The sequence below is a fragment of the Apteryx rowi genome, unplaced genomic scaffold, assembly GCF_003343035.1.
Source record: "Apteryx rowi isolate R43461 unplaced genomic scaffold, aptRow1 scaffold_1122, whole genome shotgun sequence".
NCBI lineage: Eukaryota > Metazoa > Chordata > Aves > Apterygiformes > Apterygidae > Apteryx > Apteryx rowi.
Window position 1 is genome coordinate 15,598 of NW_020447334.1, and position 10,795 is coordinate 26,392.

Sequence of the window (10,795 nt, forward strand, 5' to 3'; positions counted from 1 at the left end):
AATGGCAGCACAGGCCTCTGGTGTATCAGCCACTCCTCCCAGTTTTGTATCATCAGCAAACTTACTGAGGGTGCCCTCTGTCCTGTCACCCAGGTCACTGATGACTAAGTTGAACAATACTGGACCCAGTATTGACCCCTGGGATACACTGCTAGCTACAGACCTCCAAGCAGACTTTGCGCCACTGAGCACAACCCTCTGAGCTCTGCCATACAGCCAATTTTCAGTCTACCTCACTGTCTGCTCATCTAATCCATACTTTATCAGCTTGCCATATATATATATAAACAATGTGCATCCCTCCACCTGGGGCTTAGATACTCAGTCTACCCAGTAGCTGACCCCAAGATCCCAGTCTCCCCAGTTGCTGGCACCTGGACATTTGAGCCCCAAAGCCCACAGTCACATTCCATTTGCTGGTACAGACCCTCCTCGCTCACAGACATCCATACACTCTCCCCACCCCCAACACACACATACTATGGATACCCAGTATCTGGTCTTGGACACACAGTACATCCAGTAGCTGGATTCGCACTCTTCCTAGTTGCCTCACCCATAGAGACACCTCCAGACTTTACAGTCTCTCTGGCAGCTGGTCAGGACTCCCTTGATCCATCTGGTAGCCAACTCCTTCTGTGGTCTCACCCCTAGAGACACACACACATGCACACGCACACAAATACGCACACAAACGCTGGTCTCCCAGTCGACCCCACAGACACTATGGCCTTTCTGACAGTTGCCTGGGACTCACCTGGTCCCTCCAGTAGTCAGCTCTTCCAGGTGCCTCACTCCTAGAGACATACATACATACCTGGCGCGTAGGCCACTTAACCTACTCACCAGCTAGTCTGACTTGATATATGCCAGTTATCACATGCTTACTTACATGCCCTCACTCACTCCAGTTTCTGGCAGCACAGACACAAGGGCTCTGTGATCCATAGTCTGACTCCAGTTGCTGCCACTTAGGCCTCCAGACACACACATGCACACAGAATACAGAACGCCTCACCCAGGAAAACAGAAATGGAATTTAAAAAGAACAGGACAGACTGCACAGATCAGTCAAAGGGCACACAAGCGTACTGACCAGCAACCTGTACACAACTGGACCTTTTTATCCCAATGTCTCTATTTTCTCATTTTTGTTCCTCCCCAAACACTCTTGATCACTTCCTTTCCCAGCCTTTGGTTCTTCCCCTAAACATCCCATAATAAGTCTGGTGCAATCCCCAAATGCTCTTCCCCTGCATCTCATAAAGTGTCCCTTATTCCTAGGCAGTAATCTACCTCAGTCTGTGCGGTGGTCCAGAGAGCCCTCTTGTTGACTTATACTGACAGGTTTCACAGCTGGACAATGGGGCTCTCCTGGGACTGCTCTGGGAGGAGCCAGGAATCAACAGTTACACGACCTTCATTTCTTTGATCATTCTTTCAATCAATTGCTTTCTTTCTTTTTCTTTCTTTCTTTCTTTCTTTCTTTTTCTGTCTTTCTGTCTTTGTCTTTCTCTCTCTCTTTCTTTCTCTCTCTCTTTCTCCCTTTTCTTTTTGCCTTCCTTTTCCTTCCTTCCTTCTTGTCTTTCTATGCTTTTCTCTTCCTCTCCCTTTCTCTCTCTCTCTCTTTCTTTCTCTTCCTCTCTTTTACTCTCGCTCTTTCCCTCTCCCTCACTGGGGAGGAATGCACTTTTCTGGCAAGGCACTGTTTCAGACAGCTAGGAAGTGCCTGGAGTTTCGCAATGCCCAAATTGGTGTTATTGATAGGAAGTGTCTAAAAAGACCTTGCTTCTGCAGGTCAGGAATACTTTCAAACAGTCCTGGTGCTATTACAGGGCCATTGCTTTTGTACTCAGGACGTACACCTCACTCTGTTGTGCCCAAGTTGTCACAGGTTTGAGGTCCTCCACGGTCCGTAGGGAGCAGCGGCTGCAGTGGAGTCCATCAGCTGCATCTATTTAAAACTTTCTTTTAGAGATGCTCCGTTATGGCTATTATAGACCCATGTTTTTCTAAAGATCAGTTACCTTTGCATCAGCACTTATCAGGGTGACAGGCAGCCTGACCCCAGAAATAGTGCGTCAGTGCAAAATGACTCCTGTCCTCCATGCAGGGCAGCATGTCACAAAGTGAGGAGAAATGAACTGTCCCTACCCATCCCATACTCTGATTCCAGTAAGTCTCAGATCATGCTTTCTGGAATGCTCAGGGGCACAGCCAAGTCAACGCAGTGCAATCTGTGGGACTTCTCTCAGTTCCCCCATGTGAATTTTGGAGTAGGCGACTGAGGGAGATTTTGTAATTCAAGGAACCTGCCATGTCACCTTTCATCAGTTTAACATTTAGGAATAAATTCTYAAGCCATAATTACATACAGGCAAGAGAAGAGCCTAACRTTTTCCAGGTGCATTGTGGTTCTTTTGCAATCATGCCAGGTCATTTGTTTCAGTTGGTCACTGCAATATTTTCCATGGGGAATGGTGGTTTAGGCATCAAAATGCGATCCCCAAAGTTGTTGCGATCTTGGCTACTCAACTCATTAGACAAAGGTACCCATGAAGCTAGAGATACATCTCCATACTTTCACTGATCCACGGCTGCAACACACTGGCTTAGGAATTTAACTTTGCTAGAGGAAAGAGAGAGAGCGAGAGAGCACAGTGCCTGATGTTCTCCCACGCAGCATGGATCACAGTGATTGAAGTAGGATGTTCTTGAATGCTGTCCATTGCGTCTCTTTCTGCACTAAGCCACTAGGTAACCTTTGCAGTTCATGAGGGAAGAGCTAAACAGGCCAGAAATATTCTTTTGGCCCACACCAGAAGGAAAATATTTTCCTTGCACTGGTGCCATGAAAAGGATTCATCTAGTGTTCAAAGAAATATTCATTTTAGAACAAAAGAGGTTCTTTTTTTTCCCTGCAAGGTGTGGAAACAAAAGTTCAGTCTTATGAGAAGGAAACCCACCTATTTCTCCGGAGCATATCGGGTGACGGGAGAGAGAGGAGGGGTTGTTTCCCTTCTTTGGTGGCCAGATATCACAGGCATTGATGTAGTTTTCTTGGCTTCACGCATAAAGATAGTGTCTCTAAAAAGCAACCCTACAATGATATAGAAGTCAACACAGGGTGTCATCTTTTCCTTAAATATATTTAGCTGCTGCCCAGCAAAGCACTTCCATGTTTAGTTATAACTGGGAAGGATTCCTTAGGTCTAAGCTCAGCTTTCTTGGGAGAAGGAAGACTAATCATGAATGCTGGTGCTGCAACCACACTGACCACTCTGGTCAGTGCACAACAGCTTTCTTCCTGCTATCTCCTCCCCAATTGCCCTCCAACAACTTCAGAGCTGTTTGAAGAACTCCCTGGAAATGTAGCTGCATAGAGCTAGCAAGGACCTCAAGGGATCCAAAAATGTCCCTGTACTGAGAGAGAGCCAAGTCTCTTTTACCATTTCTGACAACTGTTTATAAGAATCTGCTCTTAGCAGATACTCCATGCACCAGGATCCAGTGCTGCCAGAATGTCTATTCTGTATTGTAACCTGCACTGCTGCTTGCCCTGAAGGTAACAGGCAGTAACCAGACCCACACTGGTCATGTGTGCAACTTGTGGCTTTTTCCATCCATCCATGATTCACTTTGTGTCCACATTCCAATTCATCTGTTGCTGTAGGAGCCAGACAGGTAGTACATAAGGTGGAGCTGCTATTTGTGGTGTTTTCTTGTCTACAGTACTAGGCTTGGAGACTTCTTTCCTGCTGTAATGATCCCAAGATTATTGCCTCTTGAAGTCATATCTTACATGACTAAAACTAGTTTCTGTTACTTTTTGCATTTATATGTAGCTCCACATTCTTCCTTGCTGTAAAAACTAGTTAAAATCTTAAATTAATATTTCAGTACTTGGAAACACTACACAGTACTGCAGAAATTCCTAGGTTCTTCTGGTGGCTCTACCTGCTACAGCGGTTAGGGCTTTATCTCTTAGTGACTCCTGTTTTTCACACTTACGTGTACCAATCTGTTCAGCAACTTCCACTTAACTTGCAACAGGATTATAATCTCTTAATATCAGCTATTCTGTCCCTGTCAGACAGAGTAAGGAATAGCAATGTTTTCTTATCTAAATACACTATCTATTTTGATTAAAAACTAATTGTTAACAACTTTTTCCGTAACAAAAAACATAAAGTGCATCCTATTGTTTTCTATGTGCCTGTCATCTTTAACTTTCCTTGGTTACAAAGGGCCACCTTCCAGAAAGCATGTCCTTTGGCTGCCTTGTACAGGTGACAGCACCTCACTCCTTGCAGTGAGGGCATCACGAGGACTCAGATCAATCCAGAAGCCTTGTGGCTCTGGAGTTGTTGTGGAGCATCTGGCCTCCAAATCGAGCTTGAAAAAGTGAGAATGGGGAGATCACAGACTCACAGAATAGTTGGGGTTGGAAGGAACCTCTGGAGATAATCTGATACAACCCCTCTGCTCAAGCAAGGTCACCTCRAGCACACTGCCCAGGACCCTGTCCAGATGGATTTGAATATCTCCAAGGATGGAGACTCCACAGCCTCTCTGGGCAGTCTGTCCCAGTGTTCAACCACCCTCACAATAAAGAAGTGCTTTCTTGTGTTCAAGTGGAATTTCATGTGTTTCAGTTTGTGCCCACTGCCTCTTCTCCTGTCACTGTGCACCACGGAGAAGAGTCTGGCCCCATCCTGTTGACACTTTCCTTCAGATATTTATACACATGACAAGATCCCCTTGAGCTTTCTCTTCTCCAGGCTGAACCATCCCAGCTCTCTCAGCCTCTCCTCGTATGAGAGATGCTACATCCCTGAACCATCTTAGCGGCCCTTCGCTGGACTTGTTCCAGTAAATCCTTGTCTTTCTTGTACTGAGGAGCCCAGAACTGGGCACAGTACTCCAGATGTGGCCTCACCAGTGCTGAGTAGAGGGGAAGGATCATTTCCCTTGGATAAGAGACAGCCCCCAGGTACCACACCATTTTGGAAAGAAGACTCCCCAAGGCAGAAGCAATTTTACCCACTGCACTGTGCCTGGACAGACAAGGTACCCCTTCTGCCTCTGACCTGATCCTCTCCTCTTGCCACTAGAGGAATTAAATTACTGTTATTCCCTACTCAGTAGTGTAATAGGATATGGTCAAGAAATACTGGGGAAGGGGGTAATAAAAGCTGTATTATTATCCAGGTGCAGAAATGAAATAAAATTATTCATTTGAAAATGCCCCAAACTCACATAACTGTGGAATTTCAAGTATAGCAAACAAAGCCATTGTGCATCCTATGCATGCAGAGTATTCTAGCCACCTCACGTCCTGTGTATGCAGAGTAATCTACAGTCTTTATTCTCTAGACATTAGGGCAGTTACAAAGACTAATTACAGAAGAAAGTGACAGAGGGTTTCACATTTTGTGCACTACCCACGTCACTTTGATGCCTCCTGACATCTTCACTCTTCCTCTTCGATCTTCTTGCTGTGAAACTCCCGGCTCTTGGCTCGGAGCTTGTTGACCTGTGACTCTGCAATGTCAGCCCGCTCCTCGGCTTCCTCCAGCTCGTGCTGGATCTTGCGGAATTTGGAGAGGTTGACATTGGACAGCTCCTCCTGTAGGGGGAGAGGGAGGTGGTGGTGGTGGTGAAGAGCCCAGGGCAGGGGTTTGCAGTCCTCTTGCCACTGGGACTGAAGGAGCTGCAGTTGTTAGAGAAGGGGCAGAGCCTACACTCTCCATCCCCCACCTACCAATGCTTACTGATAGTCCTCACACAAACTTCCTCATCCTCCCTTACCTAGAACCCCACCACAGCAAGGTATCACATTGGCAAGGGGGATTTTTTTACTTGGTCTTGACATTTCTGTAGTTATTCTCTCACTGGTTTGGTGCCCAGGTACCATAGTGGTTTTATGAGGATGGCAAAGACCCTGAAGCCCTCCTCTGCTGACCAATAGCAGTTTCCAGGTTTCTTACATTCATCTCCTCAGCAGCTGTGCTGAACCTACAGAAAGTGACTCTCACCCCAGCTTGAGCAGTACTTACAGCCTCCTCAGCTTGTCTCTTGTAGGATTTCACTTTCATTTGCAGCTTGTCCACCAGGTCCTGGAGCCGGAGAATATTCTTCCGGTCTTCCTCAGACTAGTGCAGTTGGTAAGCAGGAAAGAGAGTGCATTGGTTTCCCCACCACATGAGATTAACAATTCCCCTTCAGGATCATGGGCAGACATTTCTGACTTCCTGGGAAGAGGCTGTGTCAGCACAAAGAGGCCTCCTGCCTTACCTGGTAGGTCAGCTCCTTCACCCTCCTCTCGTATTTGCGCACACCCTTCACGGCTTCAGCACTGCGCTTCTGCTCAGAATCAACCTCCCCTTCCAGCTCCCGCACCTGCAATGAGAAGGTCATGCTTGGAATTCCCCAGTGGTGCCTCATGGCATGTGCTCTCTGATGCACAAACACCAGCCCTACGCACCCTGGCCTCCAGCTTCTGGATTTGCTTCTTGCCTCCTTTCAGGGCCAGCTGCTCAGCCTCATCCAGGCGGAGCTGCAGGTCCTTCACTGTCTGGTCCAAGTTCTTCTTCATCCTCTCCAGGTGGGCACTGGTGTCCTGCTCCTTCTTCAGCTCTTCTGCCATCATGGCCGCCTGGAGAGCAAAGCAACAGCGTCAGTTTGGGGAGGGGAGACATGTTGGGGCAGAATCCATCCACCACTAGCAATGCAAGGAGCCCGCAACTCACATCTGTGATGGCCTTCTTGGCCTTCTCTTCAGCATTGCGGGCTTCCTGGATTGTCTCCTCCATTTCACTCTGAATTTGGGAAATGTCCACTTCCAGCTTCTTCTTGGTGTTGATCAAACTGGTGTTCTGTTGAACAACAAGAATATCCTTTTTTCCCATTTAGCTCCAAAGTGCAACACTCTTCAAACTTACGGTTATTATCAAGATATCTAATGCCAGCATGCTCCTTCGCATGAGTCACCTTGTCAGGTTATAAACAGCTAGTCAATAGAGAGCTGTAAATATTTTAAAAAGCAATTCTGTCTCCTCTTAATGAAATCATGCTCATTGAGCTCTAATCCAATTCCTGGCCTAAGGGTAACAATTTCAGCTCAGGTTAAGGTACTTACCATAAGGGATAGTCTAAAGAATTTACATAGATGAAGAATTTCTTTTCCTGGAAAGGAAAAATCCTATGTCTCACAGGATGCATTTTGAAAGCAGTCATAATGGGGGAGTCATCATTAAGGTCAAGGCATTTAAATCTTCCCGTCATGATCATGAGGAAAATGCAAAGCAAAGYTRAGGTGGTATTTTTTTTTTTTWWWMYCYSKRGARARWSTSTKTWWWMCCCCMSASWMKMSYYTKWSAMWRWRMWYYTSWRRARMMMCAGTCTCTCATTGTATCTTATTTACACAAYAGTGACCTCCACCAGGGSCTGTTCGAGGTATTTTCACACAGGAATCTGACCTGAGTGTGGAGAAGTTGAACTCTCTCGCTTGCATCCATCAGTTCCTGCTCAGCCACTTTCCTCGACCGCTCCGTCTGCTCCAGGGCTGCCCGTAGCTCCTCAATTTCAGCCTGCAACAGGTTTGCTCTGCGCTCCACCATGGCCACCTGCTCCTTCAGGTCCTCCTGCGTCCTGAGAGCATCGTCCAGGTGTATCTGGGTATCCTGTAAAAGAGGCAGCAGAAATTAARGCAATKCATCACTGATGGGCCATGACAATTACAATTATCTGTGTACTTATAATGCCAGTGCAGTATTACCCAAGCTAGATGCCTGCATGCACATATTTGGCTTAACATACCTTCAGCACTGCCTGTGTGTTCCTCAGGTTCTTTTGGGCCTCTGCAGCCACGCGGTTGGCATGGCTCAGCTGGATCTCCATTTCATTCAGGTCTCCCTCCATCTTCTTCTTCAGCCTCAGCGCTTCATTCCTGCTCCTGATCTCTGCATCCAGCGTGCTCTGCATGGACTCCACAACTCGCAGATGGTTTCTCTTCAGCTGGTCGATTTCCTCATCTTTTTCTGCTATCTTCCGGTCAATCTCAGACTTGACCTGGTTGAGCTCCAGCTGGAGGCGCAGGATCTTCCCTTCCTCATGTTCTAGGGAGGCCTGAAAAAGAACAAAAAGCACAGTATTAATGAAAGTGTATTTCCTAATGTTGTTCTCTCTGAAACTGCCACTTGTGCAACAAATGGGCACTATTTCTGTCTGTATGATGTGGAAACTGAGGCTGCAGCTTCAAACTCAACGGGGAGAAAGCAGTATCATATGCCTTACGGCCTCAAGCTATTATTTTTCACACTGTTTCTGAGGACTCCAGGACTGGAAACCAGTGATTATGGCCATTTACCTCGGCTTCCTCCAGAGCAGCCTGGATTTCAGATTTCTCCTGCTCAATCTGCTTCTTCACTTTCTCCAGCTCATGAATGGCCTTTCCTCCCTCTGCAATCTGCTCCGTCAGGTCAGCAATCTCCTCTGTAGGGACAGRGACAAATGGCAGGGTCAGGCACTGAGCAGCAGCAGAAACGTCCTGCCACAGGAAGGTGACACGCACCCTCGCAGCACTGCAGGCATGGAGCCATTTGATGTGGTGGCTAGAGAAGCTTGCAAGAAAGSCCTGTGAGGAGCAGAGCRSCCGGGACTTACGCTGCAAGTTCTTGTTCTCCCGCTTCAGCGTCTCCAGGTGGTCCAAGGACTCCTCGTAGGCATTCTTCATCTTAAACAGCTCCGTGCTGAGAGAGCGAGACTCCTTCTGGGAGGCTTCCAGCTCAGCCTGCGTTTCCTCATACTTCTGCTTCCACTCTGCCAGGATCTGAAGAGCAACAGGGCCTGAGTAYGGAYRTGGCAACCATGAGGGGATGCTCTGTCCCCACAGCACAAGGCTGGAGCCCAGGTTACCTTGTCGAAATTCTTCTGCTTCTTGTCCAGAGCTGCGCAGGCAGCGTTTGATCTTTCCACATCAATCATCAGGTCCTCCACTTCATTCTGCAGCCGCTGCTTTGTCTTTTCCAGGGAAGCACATTTGGCATTCACAGCTTCRACGTGTTCCTCTGCATCCTGCAGACGCTGTGCCAGCTTCTTCCTATGAAGTAGTAAGCACAGCTCCCAGTTAGGGAGCAAATGGGAGGCAGTTTCGTGCAGCCAGTGGGCTTTTCACAACAGCAGGCTTAGCCGTTTTCACTCTATGGCTGCTCTGCACACAGAGTGGAAGCCCTCTCCCAGGCAGTCATTGTATTCCCATGTCCAGTGTCCATGCTCTAGCAATGCCTCTGCCCTCTGTGCACACCAAGCATGGCTGGTGTCTCCTTTCTGTCTAAATGTCATTCCATTTTTGATATATCCAAAATAAATGCATCACGATTTAATTTCCCTCCCCCAAAGCACTGCCTTGTTTTTTTCCTGACAGTAGCACAGTGGTCTCTTAAGATATCCCTTGTTAGTTGTTGCAAGCCTTCCCCACAGTCCCCATATACTTGGCTTCCTCCAGCTCCTCCGTGCGCTGAATGGCATCTGTCTCATATTTGGTTCTCCACTGGGCCACTTCACTGTTGGCCTTGGACAGGGCGCGCTGCAGCTCACCCTTGGCTTCCTGCTCCTCTTCATATTGTTCCCGGAGCAAGTCACAGTCATGGCGAGCGGATTGCAAGGCATGGGCCAGGGCATTTTTGGCCTGGGAGGACAGATGAATTGGAACAAGGAGTGGGTACATCCTAGAAAATCTCTGGCAGTGTATGCATTTAACACTGAAATATGACCACAAAGAAAGTGCACATGTTTACACCTGTGAAATGACAGATTTAAGGCTGGAAGGCACAATCCACTATATATTCTCCCTGCATCAGCAATAATGGACTCCCAGCATGGTTTGTGCTAAATAGACCCTGTGAAATTAAGCATCCTTTCAGCTGCAAGGAAAAGTTGTAGGAAAAGTCATCACCTTTATTTCTTCCTCTAAGTGTCTCTTCAGTTCCTCAATCTGTTGAGTAAATGCCTGCTTTCCTCTAGACAGTTGAGAAATCAGAGCGTCTTTCTCCTCCACCTGGCGTGAATATTCACCTGGGAAAGTATATAGAAAAGAAATATGTTAATTGCCATTTATGACCAGAATGAACTTTTTTTGGGATGCTATCCCTGTTCCACATCAGAGATGCTCTCTCACCAGTTTCTGTCTGTAGACGAGCTCTTTGAGCGTTGAGGTCATTGATCATACGCTGATGCTCCTCTTCCTTTGTCTTAATCTCACTCAGCTGGTCTTCCAGAGTGCGGCACATCTTCTCTAAATTTGCCTATGTGTACAACATGAAGAATGAAAGAGCGTTAATACTCAGACTTTTCCTTACCAGCAGGATTCTCATAAGACAAAGTGTGGCCAGAAGGCCCGTGCTACCTATTACATGCTACATACTGCTTGCTGGGGTTATGTTCTTAGAAATACAGTTAGAGACAGAGAGGTATACTGTAACCTGACCATATTTTAAAAAGATATGATAAAAAAAAATTTATTTTCAAATTATTTTCGATTAGTGTTTTTGTACCTTGGCTTTGGAGACGGACTCCATGTTGCTGGCCAAGTCGTCAATCTCCATCTTCAGCTCACTCTTCTCCTTCTCCAGCTTCTGCTTGACGCGCTGAAGGTTGTCGATTTGCTCCCCAAGCTCGGCTGTGCTGTCCGCATGCTTCTTCCGCAGGGCGGCAGCTGTGGCTTCATGCTGCAGAGTGGCCTCCTCGAGGTCCCGGCGCATCTTCTGAAATTCTGCCTCACGCTTCTTGTTCA

At 47.1% G+C, this 10,795-nt stretch overlaps 1 protein-coding gene across 1 annotated transcript in view; it reads right to left on the reverse strand.

Moving 5' to 3' along the window:
* Positions 1–5,473: 5,473 nt before the first annotated feature.
* LOC112971898 (myosin heavy chain, skeletal muscle-like) overlaps positions 5,474–10,795 on the reverse strand; it is a 16,906-nt gene continuing 11,584 nt past the window's right edge. Inside the window, exons 22-35 of the mRNA XM_026077777.1 lie at positions 10,557–10,795; positions 10,181–10,307; positions 9,959–10,077; positions 9,495–9,691; positions 8,920–9,103; positions 8,668–8,833; positions 8,372–8,496; positions 7,822–8,130; positions 7,482–7,685; positions 6,753–6,878; positions 6,488–6,658; positions 6,298–6,402; positions 6,060–6,155; positions 5,474–5,629 (exon numbers count right to left, since the gene is read on the reverse strand). Of these exons, the coding sequence (XP_025933562.1) occupies positions 5,474–5,629; positions 6,060–6,155; positions 6,298–6,402; positions 6,488–6,658; positions 6,753–6,878; positions 7,482–7,685; positions 7,822–8,130; positions 8,372–8,496; positions 8,668–8,833; positions 8,920–9,103; positions 9,495–9,691; positions 9,959–10,077; positions 10,181–10,307; positions 10,557–10,795 (2,324 nt within the window). The remainder of the gene's footprint in view (positions 5,630–6,059; positions 6,156–6,297; positions 6,403–6,487; positions 6,659–6,752; positions 6,879–7,481; positions 7,686–7,821; positions 8,131–8,371; positions 8,497–8,667; positions 8,834–8,919; positions 9,104–9,494; positions 9,692–9,958; positions 10,078–10,180; positions 10,308–10,556) is intronic.